Source organism: Coregonus clupeaformis, chromosome 24 (assembly GCF_020615455.1).
Source record: "Coregonus clupeaformis isolate EN_2021a chromosome 24, ASM2061545v1, whole genome shotgun sequence".
NCBI lineage: Eukaryota > Metazoa > Chordata > Actinopteri > Salmoniformes > Salmonidae > Coregonus > Coregonus clupeaformis.
The window spans coordinates 47,533,385-47,559,369 of NC_059215.1; the positions used below are offsets into that span (position 1 = coordinate 47,533,385).

Below are 25,985 nucleotides of genomic sequence, written 5' to 3' on the forward strand. Positions count from 1 at the left end.
GGAGGAGAACGAGGTGACAGAGTTCTTTGTCACCCTGGAGAAGGATCCTCAGCAGGAGGACTTCCTGCAGGGCCGTATGCCCGGTAACCCGTACAGCAGCAACGAGCCAGGCATCGGACCCCTGATGAGGGACATCAAGAACAAGATCTGTCAGGACTGTGACCTGGTGGCCCTGCTAGAGGACGACAGTGGCATGGAGGTAGGAAACCTTATATTTCTCCTGTAGCTATAACGCTGTGCTAACTGCTTTTTGTCCAAGACACCGTCTACCTCTTGCACATAAGTAATATTTTGCTGTGCTGTTGGGGATTGCTGTCCTGGAGTTGAAACAGAAGAAGATGGGGGACTGTTCTTCACCTAATGGTTTCCTGGCTATTTGTTTCTCCTAGCTTCTGGTGAACAACAAGATCATCAGTTTGGACCTGCCTGTGGCTGAGGTTTACAAGAAAGTGTGGTGCCCTACCAACGAGGTGACAAACTCTTCACTATTTATTGTCCAACTGGGATTTTTCCAAACAGTGGTTTGAGGTTGTCTAGGCTTGTTTGTGAAGAGCGTTAACCCGGTTTGTTTTGTCTGTCAGGGAGAGCCAATGAGGATAATCTATCGTATGAGGGGTCTCCTTGGAGACGCTACCGAGGAGTTTATAGAGTCCCTGGACTCTACCACAGACGAAGAGGAGGATGAGGAGGAGGTCTATAAGATGGCAGGGGTGATGGCTCAGTGTGGGGGGCTGGAGTGTATGCTCAGCAGACTGTCTGGCATCAGGGACTTCAAACAGGGAAGACACCTGCTCACTGTGAGTAGTACATGGAACAGAGACTACATGATATATTGTTTCTAGTTATTTATTTATTGAGGAAATGCAACATTTACATTGTAGTCAATGACTTGTTGCTACCGTTATTATGCAACATTTACATTGTAGTCAATGACTTGTTACTACCGTATTTAAGATACTCTTTGAAGAGGTAGGGTATCAGATGTTTTTGGAAACATTTGACAAATGTACATACACATTTGCCTCAGTCATGTCAGTACAATGACACTGTTTAAAGACATATTTCAGAATTTCCCCATTACACTAACATTTCAAACCAGTATATAATAACACTCCCCTCCCCTCTGTCCCCTCCCAGGTCCTGCTGAAGCTGTTCAGTTACTGTGTAAAGGTGAAGATCAACAGACAGCAGCTGGTCAAACCAGAGATGAACACACTCAACGTCATGCTGGGCACACTCAACCTGGTGAGGACTGAAGATTACGTTGCCCTGTCTGTCCAAGACTCATTTTATACACCACAATTCAGTTGTTAAATCTATATAATATAATATAATATAATAATATTATATTATATACATTCATACTGAGGTGGTAATATAACACTGTGACATGACGTGATGCAGATACAAGATGCAGGATTCAAACTAGATTTTTTTGGTCTGCAGAAAAAAATGATTTCAGTGCATTTTGAACCAGAGCGTGGCAATGTTTGTTTTCTCCGTAGGCGTTGGTTGCGGAGCAGGAGAGTAAGGACAGTGGAGGAGCGTCCATAGCGGAGCAGGTCCTCAGCATTATGGAGATCATTCTGGATGAGGCCAACGCTGAGATCTCAGAGGACAAGGTGAGACTGAGGCTGGCAGCCCTGGACAATATAAACTGTCTGTTCCCTTGGAAACCGTTACGAGTGTGTTGTGAAGTGGACTATCCTGGTCAAACAATACCATCCAAAAGCTTTTTAGACCAAGACTGATTTTTAACATTTTAAAATGTTTTGTGTCTAAACTAAATGCATCTCATCTGGCTGCTTGCGCTGTCAAATGTTTTCAGATGAAATAATCTTGGTTGGTGGCTCCAAACTACTGAAAGTACAATTATTTTTTTCCCCTTAGCTTGTTGTTCCATGAAGCTTAAAGTGTGTTGCCTCTCTCCCCAGGGTAACCTGTTGTTGACAGGGGACAAGGACCAGCTGGTGATGCTGCTGGATCAGATCAACACTCCGTTTGTCCGTTCCAACCCCAGTGTTCTGCAGGGTCTCCTACGCATCATACCGTACCTGTCCTTTGGAGAACTGGAGAAGATGAGGATCCTAGTGGAGAGATTCAAACCATGCTGCAGCTTCGACAAGTATGGAGCCGCCTCACTGGTTTTAGTAGTAGTAGTAGTAAAGTGTGAATTTGTTTTTCTTTAGAAGTGTTGGTTCTATTCACATGATGTCCGTGACGTTTGAACCGTTTGTCCCGGTGTGTTTCCAGGTACGACGAGGAGCACAGTGCCGACGATAAGGTCTTCATAGACTGCTTCTGTAAGATCACTGCTGGCATCAAGAACAACAGCAACGGACACCAACTCAAAGACCTCATACTGCAGAAAGGCATCACACAGAGTGCCCTGGACTACATGAAGAAACACATCCCCAACGCCAAAAAGTAAGCTGGATGAGCCTCGTAGTGGGGTTTTCTCTGTGTGTGTTTGGAGTCCTGTTACCTTTATAAACACTGATATTTATATTGTAGCCCTTCCTAAGGCGACAGTTGTCCCGATGTAGCCTGGTCTCAGATTGGTTTGTGATTTACAGCCAACTCCTATGGTTGTTGTTTGGTATGGCAATGATCACAGTAATTGTCTATACAACTCAAACAGATCTGGGACCGGGCAAAGGGTTTTCTAAACACTGATAATTTGTTTTTATTCAAAATAAAGAAGAAAAAAAGTTGGATAACAAATAATACGGATCAATATCCAAAACAACTGCAATGAGAGGGCTCTGTACAGTATGTGAAACGACACTGACCTCTCTCCTCTGTACAGTATGTGAAACGACACTGACCTCTCTCCTCTGTACAGTATGTGAAACGACACTGACCTCTCTCCTCTGTGTACAGTATGTGAAACGACACTGACCTCTCTCCTCTGTGTACAGTATGTGAAACGACACTGACCTCTCTCCTCTGTGTACAGTATGTGAAACGACACTGACCTCTCTCCTCTGTGTACAGTATGTGAAAACGACACTGACCTCTCTCCTCTGTGTACAGTATGTGAAACGACACTGACCTCTCTCCTCTGTGTACAGTATGTGAAACGACACTGACCTCTCCTCTGTGTACAGTATGTGAAACGACACTGACCTCTCTCCTCTGTGTACAGTATGTGAAACGACACTGACCTCTCTCCTCTGTGTACAGTATGTGAAACGACACTGACCTCTCTCCTCTGTGTACAGTATGTGAAACGACACTGACCTCTCTCCTCTGTGTACAGTATGTGAAAACGACACTGACCTCTCTCCTCTGTGTACAGTATGTGAAACGACACTGACCTCTCTCCTCTGTGTACAGTATGTGAAACGACACTGACCTCTCTCCTCTGTGTACAGTATGTGAAACGACACTGACCTCTCTCCTCTGTGTACAGTATGTGAAACGACACTGACCTCTCTCCTCTGTGTACAGTATGTGAAACGACACTGACCTCTCTCCTCTGTGTACAGTATGTGAAACGACACTGACCTCTCTCCTCTGTGTACAGTATGTGAAACTGACACTGACCTCTCTCCTCTGTACAGTATGTGAAAGCGACACTGACCTCTCTCCCTCTGTGTACAGTATGTGAAACGACACTGACCTCTCTCCTCTGTACAGTATGTGAAAGCGACACTGACCTCTCTCCCTCTGTGTACAGTATGTGAAACGACACTGACCTCTCTCCTCTGTGTACAGTATGTGAAACGACACTGACCTCTCTCCTCTGTGTACAGTATGTGAAACGACACTGACCTCTCTCCTCTGTGTACAGTATGTGAAACGACACTGACCTCTCTCCTCTGTGTACAGTATGTGAAACGACACTGACCTCTCTCCTCTGTGTACAGTATGTGAAACGACACCGACCTCTCTCCTCTGTGTACAGTATGTAAAAACGACACTGACCTCTCTCCTCTGTGTACAGTATGTGAAACGACACTGACCTCTCTCCTCTGTGTACAGTATGTGAAACGACACTGACCTCTCTCCTCTGTGTACAGTATGTGAAACGACACCGACCTCTCTCCTCTGTGTACAGTATGTGAAACGACACCGACCTCTCTCCTCTGTGTACAGTATGTGAAACGACACCGACCTCTCCTCTGTGTACAGTATGTGAAACGGCACTGACCTCTCTCCTCTGTGTACAGTATGTGAAACGACACTGACCTCTCTCCTCTGTGTACAGTATGTGAAACGACACCGACCTCTCTCCTCTGTGTACAGTATGTGAAACGACACTGACCTCTCTCCTCTGTGTACAGTATGTGAAACGACACTGACCTCTCTCCTCTGTGTACAGTATGTGAAACGACACTGACCTCTCTCCTCTCCTACCTTCCAGTCTGGATGCTGACGTGTGGAAGAAGTTCCTGTCTCGTCCAGCTTTACCCTTCATCCTCAGACTTCTCCGAGGCCTGGCCACCCAGCACCCTCCTACACAGGTACAAATCTGGGTCATGTTCAGTAGGGCACACCGTAGCAAAAACGTTTTGAAACAAACATCTGTTATTGAGGGGATGATGTATATAATTTAGTGTTCGATTTCCTGCCCGTGCTAAACTTTTCTGAACAACGTCTTGTCTGTCTCTCTCCAGATGCTAATCGGGACAGACTCCATCACTAACCTTCACAAGTTGGAGCAGGTGTCTAGTGACGAGGGCATTGGGACGCTGGCAGAGAACCTTCTGGAGGCGCTGAGGGAGCACGCCGAGGTCAACCTGAAGATAGACGCTGCTCGCAGGGAGACACGGGCTGAGAAGAAACGCATGGCCATGGCTATGAGACAGAAAGCTCTGGGGACACTTGGCATGACGGTAGGTTACTGACTGGGTCTGGTAGGTAGGTGGTAGGCTCTGGGGACACTGGGCATGATGGTAGGTTACTGACTGGGTCTGGTAGGTAGGTGGTAGGCTCTGGGCACGATGGTAGGTTACTGACTGGGAGCATAAGGTTTGCCGCACCATAGGTGGAGGGGTTGGAAAACAATGTTCAGGTGTGGGTTTCTGGTCATGACTATAGGTGATGAGGAGTGAGGTGATGTACGCAGTCCGAAGCATTCAATAGATAAAAAGCCCCGCATGCAGTCTGAGTATGCTGCTTTCTCTGAGCCCAGCCGGACACATTAGAGATCCTGAGATTTGTGGGAAAAATCTTCCTTGGAGAGTCTTGAAAAGATTCCAATAGGATTCTATGGAAATCTTCCTTTCTTCCCAACAAGGCCCTGATATAATTAAGAAACAGGAAGCTAATCCAGGTTGGTGACTGGCTGTTCTGTGTTTCAGACCAATGAGAAGGGCCAGGTGGTGACCAAGACGTCGTTGTTGAAGCAGATGGAGGAGCTGATAGAGGAGCCAGGACTGACCTGCTGCATCTGTAGAGAGGGATACAAGTTCCAGGTAATATACACTGAGCGTACAAAACATTAAGAACACCTGCTCTTTCCATAACATGGACTGACCAGGTGGATCCAGGTGAAAGCTATGATCCCTTATTGAGGTCACTTGTTAAATCCACTTCAATTAGTGTAGATGAAGGGGAGGAGACAGGTTAAAGAAGGATTTTTAAGCCTTGAGACAATTGAGACATGGATTGTGTATGTGTCCATTCAGAGGGTGAATGGGCAAGACACAAGATTTAAGTGCCTTTGAACGGGGTATGGTAGTAGATGCCATGCACACCGGTTTGTGTCAAGAACTGCAACGCTGCTGGGTTTTTCACGCTCAAAAGTTTCTCGTTTGTATCAAGAATGGTCCACCACCCAAAGGACATCCAGCAAACTTGAAACAGCTGTGGGAAGCATTGGAGTCAACATGGGCCAGCATCCCTGTGGAACACCGTGTAGAGTCCATGCCCCGCAAATTGAGGCTGTTCTGAGGGAACAAGGGGGTGCAACTCAATATTAGGAAGGTGTTCCTAATGTTTGGGATACTCAGTGTACATGTACTAACCTGCAACCTACCTGCAATGGTGCCGCTGATTGGCCGAATACCCGGGGCGTGAGGTGGTTGGAGTTGTCGACAAAGCAACATGACAGAAATACGATGCCAAGTTTTCGAACTACCGGTTGTTTCTTCGAAAATATATATATATAAAGCGATCTGTGCATTGAACAACCGCATAAAATACACCTATTTCACTTTTGCATGTCAAAAACAGAATGACCACTGGTGCACATGCTGCCACTGTTTGGAACAGATTATACTATTTAGAACGAGCAGCTAGCTCACGTCGTGAATGAACGAGTGCACCAGGGAGAACGCAACAAGCACGTAGATGCAATAAGTGAAAACACTATGATCTAACTGGGAATAGCTAGCTAACATTAATGTCACAAAGCATGAGGCGCTAGCCAGGTAACTTTCTTTCTAAAAATAACTTCATATTTCTGAGTTAGTCAGATATTAATTTTAGAAAGACTTGAAATTGGCATGGGAGCTAACTAGCTAGCAAGCTACCAGCTAGCTATAGCTAGCTAGCTGCTTATCAATGGTAGATAACTGGTTAATTAACTATTTCTGTAGCTGGCTAATTAATTGGATCATGCTTTGTGATGCCCTGTTGCCTAGCTACAGTAGAACCTGATGAACAACATGAAGGAAACAGTAAAATTGGCCATGCTTTTTTTTTGTCCTAACAGATCCATGATGAGAGGATCTAGCTAGTGTATCCCTCTGTCCTTTTGACTCTTGTTGAAAGTAGTTGTCCAGTTGATCAGGTCCCAGGCTCCCATGACTGTTACGATTATTTATTTACAAGTTAATTACAATTTGCTTTAGCGCCATCTGTACCTGAGAGCAAATCTAGTCTTGCGTACGGAGGTAAGCCGTCTGGCGCGAGAGACTCATTTGGATGGAGACTACAGCGGACCCAGAAGTTCTGACTGAACGGACGCACATTTGAGCGCCCCCAGGACGGTCCATTTACTTTGTACTGTTATAATCTATGCTCTGAAATCCTGCGATTTCATTGGTGGCAGTTCCCCCTCATAGCAAATAGCTGGCAAAACAATCCAAGCAATGTTCTCACGGCCTATGGAGGAGGCGGAGCTTCTGTTACTGGCAGTCACTGAGGGGCGGAGTAGTAAGTAACTGAACAGCTAGTTTTAAACAATATCTTTTTGAGCATTTAAAACATATTTTTTATCATTCTCAAGTGGGACGCCCGCCCCTAACGCCCTAATGGGCAGACCGCCGCTGTCTACCTGTACCCCTGCTGCACCCCACACTCACTTTGGGAAACACTGTATTATACAACTCTACCTTAATCTTTTACAAATTTGAATTGGTCAAATGTTCCACTCTTGGCTGTGACAAAAACGGGTTTATTTTCATATGGAATGTAAAATGTTCCTTTATTCCAAATGTAAGCCTTTGTTCATGTGTCAGTTATATTTCAATGCATCTTTATCAAATGTTAACTCATATATTTCCTTATCTTTTGTACTGTGTCCTCCACTAGCCGACCAAGGTGCTGGGAATCTACACCTTTACGAAGCGCGTGGCCCTGGAGGACTTTGAGAACAAGCCCCGCAAGCAGCAGGGATACAGCACTGTGTCGCACTTTAACATAGTCCACTACGACTGCCACCTCGCAGCTGTCAGGTTAGTACACACACACACACACACACACACACACACAAGCAGCAGGGATACAGCACTGTGTCGCACTTTAACATAGTCCACTACGACTGCCACCTCGCTACTGTCAGTTTCAAACAAACTATTATATTAATCTGACTATCCACAATAATCGTATTATTGTGTGTGCATGTAACCGACCTCTCTCTTCCTCTCTCTTTTGCTTTCTCTCTGTCGCGCTCTCTCCGTCCTCTATTCAGGCTTGCTCGCGGGCGTGAGGAGTGGGAAAGTGCTGCGTTGCAGAACGCCAACACCAAGTGCAATGGACTGCTTCCTGTCTGGGGGCCTCATGTCCCCGAATCGGCCTTCGCCACCTGCCTGGCCAGGTACGACCAACTCACTTGGAATTGTAGCAACAGATACTTTAATTGTGTTATGTGCCAGGAGAACGTGTTGCCTTTCTGAAAACAGTAACAAAGCTTTTGGCTTGACAGTAGAAGTTGTGCTAGTCTTGCTAACACCAGACTCGAGAGTCTGGAACGTCTGCTTTGATGTATCGGCACAAAGCAATGATAATGAAGGGGCTGTGGCCTCAGACTGCACCCTACGCTGGTTGGATATCCCCGTTTCGAATTTAACTAATCATGATTTGTTTTACATAGGACCACCCCAGCCCTTCCGGTTCCAGACAGCCCTTACATGTTACATTTTAGTCATTTAGCAGACGCTCTTATCCAGAGCGACTTACAGTTAGTGAGTGCATACATTTTTTTTTTTTCATACTGGGGAATCGAACCCACAACCCTGGCGTTGCAAACGCCATGCTCTACCAACTGAGCTACATCCCTTCTAGGATAACCAAACACACACAGTAACTAGCTGTCACAAACCTTCGGAGTTCAGACGTCGTTTGACGTTAATATCATGAATAGGGCGTTGCGCATGCAAATAGCGTGGATATGAGAACCAATCAAAAAGTAGCTAAAATGTTTTGCTAACCTCCCTTATTACAAGCCCGAGATACCAGACCAGTCACAGCTCGCTGTTTATTTCTATATGAGCATCTTCTGTAGCTCAGCTGGTAGAGCACGGCGCTTGTAACGCTAAGGTAGTGGGTTCGAACCCCGGGACCACCCATACACAAAAAAAAATATTATGCACGCATGACTGTAAGTCGCTTTGGATAAAAGCGTCTGCTAAATGGCATATTATGTTTTTATTATTATCTTTTCACGTTCATCAAATCCCCAGAACTCCCATTTTTAAAGTCCTACTGTATCTCTCTCTCTCTCTCTCCCAGGCACAACACGTATCTGCAGGAGTGTACGGGGCAGAGAGAGCCCACCTACCAGCTGAACATCCACGACACCAAGCTCCTGTTCCTGCGCTTCGCCACGGAGCAGTCCTTCAGCGTGGACACGGGAGGGGGAGGACGGGAGAGCAACATCCACCTCATCCCTTACATCATCCACACCGTGCTCTACGTCCTCAACACGTACGGAGACGTTACATTACATCATCTATATTTCTGTCTCTCTGAGTCTCTCTACCTCTCTCTTTCTCCCTCAACGCGTACGGAGACGTTACATTACATCATCTATATTTCTGTCTCTCTTGAGTCTCTCTACCTCTCTCTTTCTTCCTCAACGCGTCTGGAGCTATTTGTTTATATACGCAAACATAGGAGATCACTAAAATTATGTTTGAGATGGTCACACAGTTATCATCCAGAAGTGACTCTGTTGTGGGCGGTGGGGTGGCAAGATGTTTTAATGTTTGTTTTTCTGAAATGAAACTGAAATTGTCCTCTCTCCGTCTCTTACTCACTATCTCTCTCTCTCTCTCCCTCTCCCTCACTCTCCCTCTCTCTCTCTCTCTCCCTCCCTCTCCCTCTCTCTCTCTCTCTCTCTCTCTCTCTCCCTCCCTCCCTCTCCCTCTCCCTCTCCCTCTCCCTCTCCCTCTCCCTCTCCCTCTCCCTCTCCCTCTCCCTCTCCCTCTCCCTCCCCCTCTCCCTCTCCCTCTCCCTCTCCCTCTCCCTCTCCCTCTCCCTCTCCCTCTCCCTCTCCCTCTCCCTCTCCCTCTCCCTCTCCCTCTCCCTCTCCCTCTCCCTCTCTCTCTCTCTCTCTCTCTCTCTCTCTCTCTCTCTCTCTGACTGTCTGTCACTCCCTCAATCACACTATATATCTATGGCTCTGTCTTTTTTGGTCGTCTGCAGTACTCGGGCTACTAGTCGTGAGGAGAAGAACCTGCAGTGTTTCCTGGAGCAGCCGTGTGAGAAGTGGGTAGAGAGCAGCTGTGACGTGGACGGTCCCCACTACTACACCGTGTTGGCCATGCACATCCTGTCTCCTGAACGCTGGATGAACACACGCCTCACCTTCCTACGCAGGCTCCTCGTCACCGTGCACGCACGCAAGGTCTCCGCTGTCTTCGCCAACAAGTAAGAAACTGTTCCAGAACTTTTCTCTTTTTTTCCATTTGATATGCCATTTTAGAAGATCATCGGCCATTTATCACAGCTTTTATCCACCTGCGGTTCACCGAGTGCATGCGTTTTAGTATGTGTTTGCGATCCCTGCGAGGATTAAACCCACGACCTTGACTCAATATTTTTTATCAGTATTGGAGTCAAATCTAGTCAGTTGTAAGATTCTTCTGTGAGCTTTATACTGTGTTGATCAAATATAATTATCTTCGGGGTTTAGCTGCAGTGTGTCTGTGTCTGTGAATTCTTTCTAATCTTCTTAATCTCTCCAGACTCACAGATAAACAGTCCAAGGAGTATGCAGTGTACCGCTCCCCTCTCCTCTTCTGGGGCCTGGTGGAGCTCATCTATGACATGTTCAGGGTAGGAGGGAGTTATCCTACCAACAAAACCATTTTTACTTGGACATCACACAACGGTTGTGTGAAAATTAATTGTGCAGATACTCTTAGTAACACAACCATTGTGTCAAATGCTTTGTACATTTAAGATGTACAACATGGGTGTGAACTGTGTTTGTTCCGTTCACTCAGACCTCTCTCTCTCCGGCTTTTCTCCCACTGTAGAAAGTACCCACCAGCAACACGGAGGGAGGCTGGTCCTTCTCGCTGGCAGAGTACGTGCGACACAACGACATGCCCATCTACGAGGCCTCGGAGCGCGTGCTCAAGGCCTACCAGGAAGAACTCATGCCCGCTGAATCCTTCTCCGAGTTCCTGGATGTCGTAGGTCAGTGTTGCCAGGCATATGTGTGCAGTACACTTCGATTGCTACTGCGAAGGTTACATACTGTAGTATCAAATGCTGCCTTTTTGCCTCTATTTTTTTCTACTCTTTCAGGGTTTATTGTGTTAATTAAATGTGAATAGTTATACTGTCTAAATGACCTAAACCTGAAACAGAAACTGTGTACATTGTGTGTGAGATTCAGACAGAGTCTAACTCTCAGTTTAATATGTTGTTTCCAGGACTTCTCTCTGACATTCCGGACCCAGACCTCTTCCTGCAAGACCTGTTGAACTCTGTGCCCTGATGGCATTCAGTACCAGACCACCCTGCCCCCCAAGACAGGAGCCCCACACATTGGTCCTGCTAACAGCACCTCCATGGGGCAACTCTCAACCCGGGAAACCCTCGCTCCCCAACTTCTCCTAGCTTTACATACACACGCATTACCGTAACAGAGACACACAGACACATCACATCACATCCGTTTCCTGTTCTCCACCAGGGTTTTGTCCCTCTGCATCACCTTCAACTAGAACTCTTTAAAGCAGATCTTATATATGCGTCGTCTGAGTGAAGAGTCAGTTGGTGCATTATGACCATGTTGCTGTAACATTTAATACACACGGTAAACAAACCCCATGCTTTTCTCAATATACCCCACATAAAATGTCTGGGTTGCAATCTTCAAGTAACTTAAAAAAAAACACAAAAAAAACATTGGTTTGAGATTCGATCACAGCGTATTAAGAGTGACGTGTGTGTTTCTTTTTTGGGGGGGTTTGTTTTATAAGTTTAAGATGAGGTCTTTTTTTTTCTTTTTTTTTGTCATGACAAATTATTGGGCTTTTCAAAAGGGAGGCAGGAAGGAGGCTTCACAGTAGGATGGTGAACTAAAATAACTAATCCTGTTGTGTCAGTTACTATTCTCCTTACTAGCCTGGGTGCCAGATCTGTTTGTGCTGACGGTAGATCTGGAAGGACCAGGCTAGGTCTTGACTGGAGTTAGAGTGGAAGGGGAATACACTAATGTTTGCGTTGGTTTCTCTTCTTGGTGACCCAATCAGATGAAAAGAGAAAATAACAAAAAGGTGTATTTGTTGAGCCCCCCCACTAACTTAAGTTCTAATAATCCTGATTTCTGATTGGTTCTTCCTGCTCCAATGAAATGTCACAATTTACAGTATTGACCCAAATGAATAATAATAACAATAAAATGGCCGTGCATCCTTCCTTTGGATTTGACACGCTTCTCTCTTTCTTTTTGATGTTTTGTTTTCTGGTTGATTTGTTGTTTCTGGTAAAGCAAGGTGCCGCTGAGTTCTTCAAACCTTGGTGATTTTAAATGTATTAACTCTTTAATATATAGACGCCCGCGTCCATAGCCACACGTGAAACGGCGTCTTCAGAGCTGATGGTGTGGAGTTTAAAATGTTAAAAACACCCAATTTAGTGTTACTCTCTTGTCTGACCTATTCTGTTACAGCTGCTACAATGTTCAACTGTTGCTGAATGTCTGCTTTTTGGATTAGCAATGATTTAATAAAGGCGTGATAATAATTCCACATCCATCGCTCTGTGTCACGCCTGGTTTATTATAATATTTTTATTGCCGCACGAATACATTGACGTTTATTTACCGGAGTGCTGTCCTAGTTCTGTTCTTTGGATTATTTCCGAGGGGATCCAGCACCCGATTTAAATTTAAGGTGGAGTCGAGCCCGTTTCTATTTTTATTATAATATTTAGCAAGGATTTTTGTTATGAAACAAACTTTCTTAATCCTCTATGGACTTTTGTAGCACTCTTCAAATTACGGCTCTATTCAATCGGCATCATGGAAGTTCAGCTTTACAGCGTGATTGACATTTTTCCATTTAAAAATCTTATGTTTTAGGCATAGTTATAGTGATCAAACACGTCAATTCTGGTCTTCATTTTGACAATTTGTTGCAAAAGTTATTTATTTTGTTATTTTAGTAGTAAATCTAGCTCTTTTCGCCCCTAGCGGTTCAACTCTACCATTGAAATTATGATGTAGAGGCCTTACTTAATCTCAGGGCAGGGGTTCGGTATGAAATAATGCTGCGTTCAAAACAACTGGGAACTCGGAAATCTCCCAACTTCTGACTTCAGTGCATTCACGACAACTGGGGAAAAAATCGTTTTGAACGGTCATCCAACTCGGGAACTCAGGCCTCTTTCTAGAGCAAAGACTTTCCGACCTGAAGATCACTGACGTCATGATTTGACCTCGTTTTTTCCCCCTGAGTTCCCAGTTGTCTTGAAAGCACAATAACGCTCCCTTCTAGATGTGCTGGGTGGTAACACCAAAGACAGTACAGTGTGTAGATAGGCTAAAACTGCTTCTCCAATAGAAATCCCTGATCACATGGCGACTTCGGCTAGTTAAAGATGCACTATGCATTTCCTAAAATTCTAATAGTTTGCCTAATTTCAGTTTATGTGACAAAACAAGCAAGTATAGTGTAGAGAATCATAACCAAAAATATTGTATTTTCAGCTGTTTGAAGCTGGTGTACAAAACCAGAAGTAAAAGACACAAAAATTAAACTTAAGAACGGGAAGCATAGACATCACACACAGAACAGATCTACCGCTTCTTAGACTTGATTTCAATGAGAATGATAGATCTATAACACTAATGTCTAATGTGAATTTGGTCGGGTCACCCAAAAAGTGAAATATTGCAGCGTTAAACTCATGCATAAGTAATTGGGTCAACTCGGGCACTCCTTCCATAAAAAGTTGTTTTTTGACGAAAACAAAACCGTGTCAGTTCATAACTTTAACAAGGTTGGAGTAATAACATGTTCAACTACAATCTAGGTTGTGCCTTTTTAGATTGAGAAAATTAACTGGTCTGTTTAGCAAGTGTTCACGGAAGTCTCACCATGTTGCGCCTCTGGGTTTAGAAACTCTGTGGTACCACGTCAAGGCATACTATAAAATCAGGTGACGGCGCACCTAATGGTCTTGGTAAGTGGAGTGTGACAATATATTTTTTTAATGACGCTTCCTTGACTAGACTAGTTACACAAAATTCGAAAGGCAGTAAGGCACATTTCCACACGTGACCAAATTCAACGTTTTTCCTTCCTGTTTCATACACGTGTATGTGCTCTTGCAAAGGAGAAAAATAACATGTAGGCTATGATGATTATACGTTTATATTCGTAGCTACATCATCGTAATAAATGACAATGGTGGTCATGTCAACTCATTGTATTTTCCCCAGTTGATATGACTGATTGGTGGCGCAAGCCACTAAAACAGTTTAGTCATACCTGTGAGAGGGGTCGCCCTGGTAGTAGTTGTAGGGTTTTATACAGTACCCCCAATCTGTGAGTTAATTTGACCATTGGAAAAAGAGCTACTGCCCAAATACTGCAATGCGGGTTGGATTGAATTGAGCCCCTGGGGCTCTATTAAATCCGCGTCGTGGAATTTCAGCTTTACAGCGTGATTGAAATTTAAAGGCAATGTTTCCGCTTTAGCGGAGACCGGTAAACGCTGCATGTCGGCTCAATCGTAAATTACCTTTACATTTATATTAAGGAATTTATAACGCTTCAGATTTACAGATTGAATAGATCCCCTAATCATAATTTACAAGGTGATGATTGCACCTTTCTTCCGAACACAATACCGCAATAAATTAGTCAACATTTCAACAAAAACATCAAAATGTGGCGCCCAATGGGGGATTTCCTGGGGCCCAACGTTTTTCCTGATCTGGTAGGCTAACCAAGTGGTTCTCAAACTCAGGACCCCCAGCTGGTGCATGTATTTCATCTATTCCAGAACTAAGCAAAACCTGATTCAACTTGTCAACCATTGACGTCACCGAGTCTTTTGCCCTGCTGAAATGGTGTAAAACAAACTAAGCTACACTGCATTACACACTGCAATGAATACACCAAACATGAGCCCTCTGCCTGCCCAGCCTTTTTAGTGCTGCCTAAAAACCAGCATTTCTGTATGTATACGGTGACACTTTTGGAGACGGCGTCAAAGTGGTTTTCCAAAGTCATTTTTGATTCGTCCAAATAAATTATATTTTGGCGCGTTCATTCTCTGAGGGAGGGAGCGCAAAGATCAGAAGGAGAACCGGAGGTCAACTTTGTTAGCTTGCTAGTACCATAGCACATTTTGTTAGCCCATGATGATGTTATTCAGAGTTATTGACCTCACAGTAAGCCTGACTCAAATGCTGCACTGATCGATAACTTTAAGCTAACTAACTAACGTTAGGGACTACCCAGTCTAGCTAGCAGTGCTGCTAACATTAGCAACCTAGCAACTTGTATTAACAGGGTTTTGACAGTACTTTTATTGATTAGCTATCTGGACGCTGAATCCGGCTGCTGGAGCTCAGCTCAGCACCCGACAAAGTATCACTAACTAACCAATTACTGTCTAATCAAGTACTGTCCAAATATGCTAAAAAATGACTAATAAAGATAGCTAGCTAACTTAAGACTAATATGACGTTAGCTACTTTTGGTCGTCAGCTCAGTTAGCTAGCTATCTGTTGACAAAACAAAGCTGGATAGCTGAGTTGACATTTTTTCTAATTTATAGAAGATGGACATACATAATTTCTTCTTGAGAAAGAGGGCGAGAGATGCAGCTCAGCAAACACAGAGACGGTTGTTGTATTTTGCAGGAGTAAGTTAATAGAGTGTGTGTTTAAAATACAAGTACTTAGCATCTACAGTAGCTACATAGATGGGGTTGGATGACACTTCTATGGGGCATAAATCAGCCTGTTGTGATTCTGGATGGCCAGATTGCTAGCAAGAATGACACTGCCATGTGGGGAATCAGAAGTGGCTTATTTCAGCATGTTATTGATAGCCATGTCTTGTTTTGAGGTGTTTTGACTGATTTCATGTCAATGCAATTATGGCTAAAGTTCGCTAACTAGCTAACCAACAACTGTAACGATGTATTTGAAACAATAAGTGGTAATTCAAATCAAATCAAATCGTATTTGCCACATGCGCAGAATACAACAGGTGTAGACATTACCGTGAAATGCTTACTTACAAGTCCTTAACCAGCAATGCATTTATTTTTAAATAAAAAAGTAAAATAAAACAACAACAAAAAAGTGTTTAGGAAAAAAAAGAGCAGAAGTAAAATAAAGCCCAGCCAACAGCGAGTTGCAGTAATCCAGACGGGAGATGACAAGTGCCTGGATTAGGACCTGTGCCGCTTCCTGTGTAAGGCAGGGTCGTACTCTCCGAATGTTGTAGAGCATGAACCTACAGGATCGGGTCACCGCCTTGATGTTAGCGGAGTTGAATGCTAATCAGGTTTAAGATTGAGTGAACTGCTATTATCATTAAGGAACATAAATTGTCCCATATCCCAGTTAGCAGCTGTGCGAGATCTTTCAGTGCATTAAGACGTCTACATACCTGGTTTAGGAGCCCAATGACCCAAGATAGAATGCGTCATGACAATTGACAAAGTTATACATACTAACACGCTTGGGAAAGAGTGAAGTCATAGACAGGTTTGCACCGACAGTTTCATTTAGTTTCATTTCTAATCTTTATGGATGGACTAACAGCCTAGTACTGTGTAATATAACTCGTAAACATTGTGAATATTTAGTTGGAGAAGGGATTGTATGGTCGTGTGTAAAATGGTGAAGTTTTGTTACTACAGTTATAATAAAGCCTACTGTTAATGCGAGTTTACGCAATTCCGACATAATCAAAAGAATGGCAGCCTAAAATCCCAATCCTATATTGTGCGTAACTAGCACATTATTTCATGCAAAACATTAATTTGTGGTTTAGGCTGCCACCCTCTGGATAGTTTTGGAACTGCACAGTTCGCGCAGCATGACTAGCTCAAATTATTTAGCCGTAATGTGACCAACCATCTACATGAGGCTTTTTTTTTATTATTGCCAATTAAATATTGGACATGGTTTATGAAAACATTGCAACAAAATGATACAAATACTTTTTCCAACAATTTTTCTTAAAAGTTTCACGTTTTATTGGTAGTATGTACAGGATACACATGGTATACACAGTCCGATTAAATAAATGCTTCCTTGTAGGTTCCTTCTGGACAATGCAACAACAATAAGAAATAATAAAAGATAAGAATAGGAACATATAAAGTGAATGTCTCAGTAGAACAGAATAAACATGTTAGCATCAGAATAATACAGGAAGGAACCATTTATAGTCTTAATATTTACACATGTATCAGGAAAGGGGGAGATTGGGGGGCAGGTGTTTAAACTGTGCAGTATTAGCAACAGTAAATAACAGTCTGGTAGCAGCAGAAAATTTAAAACTACAAGATTGCACTGTTGATGGAAGGAAATAGTATATTAAATGTCCATTTGGTTTGCCAGTTTCAAACCCAGTGGCAGACCTCCTTCAGTTGTAGCAGTCGTCAGTGGTGGCAAAAGTACCCAATTGTCATACTTGAGTAAAAGTATTTGGTTTTAAATATACTTAAGTATCAAAAGTAAATGCAATTGCTAAAATATACTTAAGTATAAAAAATATAAATAATTTCAAATTCTTTATATTAAGCAAACCAGATGTCACATACTCCAACACTCAGACATCATTTACAGATGAAGCGTTTGAGTCCACCACATAAGAGACAGTGGGGATGACCAGGGATGTTCTCTTGATTAGTGTGTGAATTTGGCAATTTTCCTGTCCTGCTAAGCATTCAAAATGTAACGAGTACTTTTGGGTGTCAGGGAAAATGCATGGAGTAAAAAGTACATACTTTTTTTTTTTAGGAATGTAGTGAAGTAAAAGACGTCAAAAATATAAATAGTAAAGTACAGATACCCACACCAAAAAATACTTAAATAGTACTTTAAAGTATTTTTACACCACTGGCAGTCATAGTAGCTTGCATGGTATTCAGCATGCTTCTCTTTGTTCTAACCAGACCATATACCACAAGTCCTCTCTCCCTTTCCTCAACAGCTGCTAAAGGCATTAGATCAGGAACCACCGGAGGAGACTCGCAGGGAGGCAGGCGTGGGAAAACATCAGGCAGTACTGAGACATGGCCCCCAGGTGGTGCTGTAGAGAGATGTACAAAATAATCACACATACAGCACTATCCAACACAAACATTATTCAAGTAATTTCCCAGGCTTCGCATTCACAGCTCCTAGCGCAGTCAGTCAGTAGGACATTATGTTGGCTAGTGGGAAGGAACCCATGCCTATGCAGCACAGTGGTAGTTATAATCCCTTAGCTGTGCTGTGGAGTTGTTCACAAGCTCAATGTTCCGCGACTGGAAAAGTAGAGACCACAATCATTGAAGAGAAAGTGAGAGCCTTTGGAGATGGGTGTGTGAGTGAGGCCACGTTGGGCAGTTTGCTGCTGAGCCCAAACGTGAGAGGAAAAGAAATGGCAGAGGAGATTTTAGTAAAGAGTGCTACTAAAGCTGGTCTGTAATATTGCACTCAGAGCACTCGGGGGACAGCTGTGCTTAACGAGAAGCGGTGTTGTGAAGCCTGGAAATGACTTTGGCCTTGTCTAGACTTGACAATTTAAAGTAGTTTTTGTATTCTGATCGTGGAGTTATGATCATGGAATTCCGAAAACATCAAGCGTCTACACTTACAGTTAAATGTGTCCACCACCATGTCCACATTGTGTCCGGATTCCCTTTTCGCGCGATATATTCAAATGCCACTATGCATTCTGCAAACGGTGGAATAGGCTACATTTGAAGTAGCTTGCTAGCGAGCAAGCAAAGCTAAAGGGATCGCAAACGGCTTAGCTAGCATAACTCTAGCCAAACAAAAACATATATTTTCTAAATATTAGCTAGCTGGTTAGCATTTATGAGGCCAGAAAACACGTTCCTCACACGCCAGGAACGTATAGACGAGTTGGTTCTTTAGCCAAACAATCGTTACAGTTGTTAGCTAGCACATTTTTGCCATATTAGCATTGACATGAAATTAGTCAAAACATGGTATCAAGAACAAGATTAAGCTAGCTGAAACAAGTCAAATTACGATTCCCCACATGGCAGTTTCTTGTCATTATTTAGCCATCCAGACTCACAACAACTCACTGACTCCTGCCCCATTGAAGCGTTCACGTCGTTTTCGTGACGTTGTCAGCTAACCCCATCTATAGAGAGCAATAGTAATGGCGTCTTTTTGTAGGCACTAACTCCGCCATGGTTCGTTGGACAAAGCCTATGTGGAAATGGATGGCGTTTTTGGAGGGTTTTTTAGATAAACGCAGGCTTCGGAGATTTTATACGTTTTATTCGATAAGATCATCTTCATCAGCTAATGTCACTCTTGATGATTTATGAAGCCTTTATGTGCTTTTTTTTAAAAATATACATAAATGCTTCAAAAATCACAAAATGTCATGTTAACTGACTGATTTTATTTCATAGAACAAAACATATAAGATCTCCTAAGCCTGTGTTAACCTCAGACCTTATTTTCAGCGTTTATCCCCAAACCCTATTCTTTCCCCATTAATTTTCGCCATAGAAATGGCTGAACGAACAAGAGGTAACTCATTTTGGGGGTTTTCGGACTACACGCTTGCAACATAATAACATTAATGAAAAGGTGCCTCTTGCTCCCAAAACATACGTTTTCTCTTGTTGGCAGGACACAGTCTTTTCACTCCACTTCGACACAAAGTGATTTTCATAGCAGGTTAGGAGAGTATTTTCTCTAACCATTTTCCTAACCTTAACCTCAGTCTCCTAACCTGCTGCGTAAATTCTCCTAACCTGCTACGAAAAAAAGTCACTTCAGGTGAGCAGAGACTGCATTCAGGTTAGCTGAGACTGCATTCAGGTTAGCAGAGACTGCATTCAGGTGAGCAGAGACTGCATTCAGGTTAGCTGAGACTGCATTCACGGTAAACGCTGAATATGTCGTCTCAATCTAAAATGACCTTTACATTTCTATCACGTAATCTGTAAACTTCTGGATACAGATTGAAGAGGGCCCAGATTCAATCAGATCAAAAGCGTTAATCTGTGACAATTGACACCCCACATAGCTGATGTTTTGGCTGTGCTGGAGGTGTAACTGTTCGAATTTGTAAACAAGACTGCATGGAATTTCTCTTAGGCCCAAATTCCAACCCGATTTAGGCACGTGTAAATGACACGGTCTAATTCCATTTTTATGCATATTTTGTCCTTGAATTTAAGTATGAGCATGCTACTCACCAGCTAGCTATTCGTTTTGGGATGGAGAGCGAATAAATGAAGGTGTGGCGGAGGTGTGTCTACAGATACACTGTATTCTGACCTTGACTTGATTCCATAATAATTCCACCACCTTTATACAAGTATGGATCGCTGCAGCCCAATATGGCGATTGGAGTACGGGCGAGTGGGTGTGTCGAAAGGAGTGGGTTTTATGGAAAGCGAATCAGCTAATTGGGCAGATTTATTGCCTCTGATTGGGCTGCACGACGAGTCGACCAGTGCACCAGTGTTGTATCAATGTGCCTGCCGACTTTATGTGCTTCCTACTGGGTATCGCGGTCGTGTCGCTTACGTTAGCTTACGTGGCCGTTTTTTTCTCAATATTTATTTCAAGTAGGATAGCAGCATACACAATAAATAACTAATATTGATAAACATCTAGATGTCACCTTCATGCATACATGCAGTATACTACTCAATGGAAGGGCATGAACCGCAACAATGAACCGCAACAATGAACCGCAACAACACCAAGACACATTGCTCTTCGCTCCCACCTGGTCTCAGAGCATTTCGTATCATTCTGTATGTATACTACCAGTCAAAAGTTTGGACACACCTACTCATTCAAGGGTTTTCCTTTATTTATTTTTAAAAAATGTTTACATTGTAGAATAATAGTGAAGACATCAAAACTATTAAATAACACCAGAAAAGTGTTAAACAAATCAAAATATATTTTATATTTGAGATTCTTCAAATAGCCACCCTTTGCCTTGATGACAGCTTTGCACACTCTTGGCATTCTCTCAACCAGCTTCATGAGGTAGTCACCTGGAATGCATTTCAATTAACAGGTGTGCCTTGTTAAAAGTTAATTTGTGGAATTTATTTCCTTCTTAATGCGTTTGAGCCAATCAGTTGTGTTGTGACAAGGTAGGGGGGGTATACAGAAGATATCCCTATTTGGTAAAAGACCAAGTCCATATTATGGCAAGAACAGCTCAAATAAGCAAAGAGAAATGACAGTCCATCATTACTTTAAGACATGAAGGTCAGTCAATACGGAACATTTAAAGAACTTTGAAAGTTTCTTCAAGTGCAGTCGCAAAAACCATCAAGCACTATGATGAAACTGGCTCTCATGAGGACCGCCACAGGAATGGAAGACCCAGAGTTACCTCTGCTGCAGAGGATAAGTTCATTAGAGTTACCAGCCTCAGAAATTGCAGCCCAAATAAATGCTTCACAGAGTTCAGGTCACAGACACATCTCAACATCAACTGTTCAGAGGGGACTGTGTGAATCAGGCCTTCATGGTCGAATTGCTGCAAAGAAACAACTACTAAAGGACACCAATAAGAAGAAGAGACCTGCTTGGGCCAAGAAACACGAGCAATGGACATTAGACCAGTGGAAATTTGTCCTTTGGTCTGGAGTCCAAATTTGAGATTTTTGGTTCCAAACGCTGTGTCTTTGTGAGACGCGGTGTGGGTGAACGGATGATCTCTGCATGTGTGGTTCCCACCATAAAGAAAGGAGGAGGAGGTGTTATGGTGTGGGGGTGTCTTGCTGGTGACACTGTCTGTGATGTATTTAGAATTCAAGGCACACTTAACCAGCATGGCTACCACAGCATTCTGCAGCGATACGCCATCCCATCTGGTTTGGGCTTAGTGGGACTATCATTAGTTTTTCAACAGGACAATGACCCAACACACCTCCAGGCTGTGTAAGGCCTATTTGACCAAGAAGGAGAGTGATGGAGTGCTGCATCAGATGACCTGGCCTCCACAATCCCCTGACCTCAACCCATTATGAAACAAAGATAAATGACATAAAGAATGATAGTAAAAAGCTTTGGAGCACTTTAAATGACATTTTGGGAAAAAAGGCAAACTCAGCTCCATCATTCATTGAATCAGATTCATCACAAAACCAACTGATATTGCCAACTACTTTAATTATTTTTTCATTGGCAAGATTAGCAAACGTAGGCATGACATGCCAGCAACAATTGCTGCCACTACACATCCAATTGAATTCCGTAAAGTGAGTGTGGAAGAGGTGAAAAAATTATTGTTGTCTATCAACAATGACAAGCCACCGGGGTCTGAGGATAATAGCGGACGATATTGCCACTCCTATTTGCCATATCTTCAATTTAAGGCTACTAGAAAGTGTGTGCCCCCAGGCTTGGAGGGAAGCAAACGTCATTCCACTACCTAAGAATAGTAAAGCCCCCTTTACTGGCTCATATAGCCGACCAATTAACCTGTTACCAACCCTTAGTAAACTATTGGAAAAAATTGTGTTTGACCAGATACAATGCTATTTTAACTGTAAACAAATTGACAACAAACTTTCAGCATGCTTATAGAGAAGGACATTCAACAAGCACAGCACTTACACAAATGACTGATGAGAGAAATTGATGATAAAAAGATTGTGGGGGCTGTTTTGTTAGACTTCAGTGCAGCGTTTGACATTATCGATCATAGTCTGCTGCTGGAAAAACATACGTGTTATGGCTTTACTCCACCTGCTATAATGTGGATACAGAGTTACCTGTCTAACAGAACACAGAGGGTGTTCTTTAATGGAAGCCTCTCCAACATAATCCAGGTAGAATCAGGAATTCCTCAGGGCAGCTGTCTAGGCCCATTACTTTTTTCAATCTTTACTAATGACACGCTACTGGTTTTGAGTAAAGCCAGAGTGTCTATGTATGCAGATGACTCAACACTATACAGTCGTGGTCAAACGTTTTGAGAATTACACAAATCAGTTTTTATGATGGCAATTTGCATATACTCCAGAATGTTATGAAGTGATCAGATTAATGCAATTAATTGCAAAGTCCCTCTTTGCCATGAAAATGAACTTAATCCCCCAAAAACATTTCCACTGCATTTCAGCCCTGCCACAAAAGGACCAGCTGACATCATGTCAGTGATTCTCTCGTTAACACAGGTGAGAGTGTTGACGAGGACAAGGCTGGAGATCACTCCGTCATACTGATTGAGTTAGAATAACAGACTGGAAGCTTTAAAAGGAGGGTGGTGCTTGAAATCATTGTTCTTCCTCTGTTAACCATGGTCACCTGCATGGAAACACGTGCCGTCATCATTGCTTTGCACAAAAAGGGCTTCACAGGCATGGACATTGCTGCTAGTAAGATTGCACCTAAATCAACCATTTATCGGATCATCAAGAACTTAAAGGAGAGAGGTTCAATTGTTGTGAAGAAGGCATCAGGGCGCCCAAGAAAGTCCAGGACCGTCTCCTAAAGTTGATTCAGCTGCGGGATCGGGGCACCACCAGTGCAGAGCTTGCTCAGGAATGGCAGCAGGCAGGTGTGAGTGCATCTGCACGCACAGTGAGGCAAAGACTTTTGGAGGATGGCCTGGTGTCAAGATGGGCAGCGAGGAAGCCACTTCTCTCCAGGAAAAACATCAGGGACAGACTGATATTCTGCAAAAGGTACAGGGATTGGACTGCTAGGACTGGGGTAAAGTCATTTTCTCTGATGAATCCCCTTTCCGATTGTTTGGGGCATCCGGAAAAAAGCTTGTCCGGAGAAGACAAGGTGAGCGCTACCATCAGTCATGTGTCATGCCAACAGTAAAGCATCCTGAGACCATTCATGTGTGGGGTTGCTTCTCAGCCAAGGGAGTGGGCTCACTCACAATTTTGCCTAAGAACACAGCCATGAATAAAAAATGGTACCAACACATCCTCTGAGAGCAACTTCTCCCAACCATCCAAGAACTGTTTGGTGACGAACAATGCCTTTTCCAGCATGATGGAGCACCTTGCCATAAGGCAAAAGTGATAACTAAGTGGCTCGGGGGAACAAAACATCGACATTTTGGGTCCATGGCCAGAAAACTCTCCAGACCTTAATCCCATTGAGAACTTGTGGTCAATCCTCAAGAGGCGGGTGGACAAACAAAAACCCACAAATTCTGACAAACTCCAAGCATTGATTATGCAAGAATGGGCTGCCATCAGTCAGGATGTGGCCCAGAAGTTAATTGACAGCATGCCAGGGCGGATTGCCGAGGTCTTGAAAAAGAAGGGTCAACACAGCAAATATTGACTCTTTGCATAAACTCAATGTAATTGTCAATAAAATCTTTGACACTTATGGAATACTTGTAATTATACTTCAGTATACCATAGTAACATCTGACAAAAATATCTAAAAATACTTGTGTCATTCTCAAAACTTTTGACCACGACTGTACATGTCAGCTACTACAGCAACTGAAATCACTGCAACACTTAATAAAGAGTTGCAGTTAGTGTCAGAGTTGGTGGCAAGGAACAAGTTAGTCCTAAATATTTCTATACTAAAAGCATTGTATTTGGGACAAATCATTCACTAAACCCTAAACCTCAACTAAATCTTGTAATGAATAATGTGGAAATTGAGCAAGTTGAGGAGACTAAACTGCTTGGAGTAACCCTGGATTGTAAACTGTCATGGTCAAAACATATTGTTACAACAGTAGCTAAGATGGGGAGAAGTCTGTCCATAATAAAGCGCTGCTCTACCTTCTTAACAGCACTATCAACAAGGCAGGTCCTACAGGCTATAGTTTTGTCACACCTGGACTACTGTTCAGTCGTGTGGTCAGGTGCCACAAAAAAGGACTTAGGAAAATTGAACAGCATGGCTGGCCCTTGGATGTAAACAGAGAGCTAATATTAATAATATGCATGTCGATCTCGCCTGGCTCAAAGTGGAGGAGAGATTGCCTTCATCACTACTTGTGTTTATGAGAGGTGTTGACATGTTGGGTGCACCGAGCTGTCTGTTTGAGCTACTGGCGCACAGCTCAGTCACCCATGCATACCACACAAGACATGCCACAAGAGGTCTCTTCACAGTCCCCAAGTCCAGAACAGACTATGGGAGGCGCACAGTACTACATAGAGCCATGACTACATGGAACTCTATTCCACATCAAGTAACTGATGCAAGCAGTAAAATTAGATTTAAAAAACAGTTAAAAAAGCACTTTAAGGAAGAGCGGGGACTGTGAAGCAGCACAAACATAGGCGCAGACACATGCATACACACACACGGTTACATACGCACTATACACACATGTACACATGGATTTTGTACTGTAGATATCTGGTAGTGGTGGAGTAGGGGCCTGAGGGCACACAATGTGTTGTGAAATCTGTGAATGTATTGTAACGTTTTAAAAATTATATGAACTGCCTTAATTTTGCTGGACCCCAGGAAGAGTAGCTGCTGCCTTGGCAGCAGCTAATGGGAACCATAATAAATACAAATACAAATAGAGATGGTTTGGGATGAGTCGGACGGCAGAGTGAAGGAAAAGCAGCCAACAAGTGCTCAGCATATGTGGGAACTCCTTCAAGACTGTTGGAAGAGCATTCCAGGTGAAGCTGGTTGAGAGAATGCCAAGAGTGTGCAAAGCTGTCATCAAGGCAAAGGGTGGCTAATTGAAGAATCTCAAATATAAAATATATTTTGATTTGTTTAACACTTTATTTGGTTACTACATGATTCCATTTGTGTTATTTCATAGTTTTGATGTCTTCACTATTATTCTGGTATGTATTAATGTATGTATTAATTTGTTTATGTCATATGATATGTTATGAATTACAATTCGTATTCTATGTTACGAATTTTCAAAACGTACAATAGGCCTATATTACGAATTTGCAAAACGTATGATATGTTACGAATTTTAGGTGGCTAACGTTAGCTAGCTGGCTAATGTTACCTGGGTTAAGGTTAGGGTTAAGTTTAGGAGTTAGGTTAAAGGGTTAGGGGAATGGTTAGTTAAAAGGTTTGCTAACATGCTAAGTAGTTGCAAAGTAGTAAGTAGTTGAAAAGTTGTTAATTAGCTAAAATGCTAAAGTTGTCCATGATGAAATTTTAACTCTCAACCTTTGGGTTG

General features: G+C 43.0%; 1 protein-coding gene across 12 annotated transcripts in view; it reads left to right on the plus strand.

Annotated features, from left to right (window-relative positions):
* Positions 1-12,388, plus strand: part of LOC121537745 (E3 ubiquitin-protein ligase UBR4-like) — a 126,731-nt gene extending 114,343 nt beyond the window's left edge. For all 12 annotated transcript variants that reach the window (XM_045207276.1, XM_045207279.1, XM_045207278.1 and 9 more), the window contains 17 exons: positions 2-199; positions 390-470; positions 582-797; positions 1,138-1,245; positions 1,506-1,622; positions 1,935-2,125; positions 2,254-2,427; positions 4,370-4,469; positions 4,623-4,841; positions 5,310-5,423; positions 7,486-7,628; positions 7,865-7,990; positions 8,905-9,099; positions 9,820-10,044; positions 10,362-10,452; positions 10,656-10,818; positions 11,058-12,388. In XM_045207276.1, coding sequence (XP_045063211.1) covers positions 2-199; positions 390-470; positions 582-797; positions 1,138-1,245; positions 1,506-1,622; positions 1,935-2,125; positions 2,254-2,427; positions 4,370-4,469; positions 4,623-4,841; positions 5,310-5,423; positions 7,486-7,628; positions 7,865-7,990; positions 8,905-9,099; positions 9,820-10,044; positions 10,362-10,452; positions 10,656-10,818; positions 11,058-11,122 — 2,526 coding nt within the window. In that variant the 3' untranslated portion in view covers positions 11,123-12,388. The remainder of the gene's footprint in view (position 1; positions 200-389; positions 471-581; positions 798-1,137; positions 1,246-1,505; positions 1,623-1,934; positions 2,126-2,253; positions 2,428-4,369; positions 4,470-4,622; positions 4,842-5,309; positions 5,424-7,485; positions 7,629-7,864; positions 7,991-8,904; positions 9,100-9,819; positions 10,045-10,361; positions 10,453-10,655; positions 10,819-11,057) is intronic.
* Positions 12,389-25,985: the final 13,597 nt, after the last annotated feature.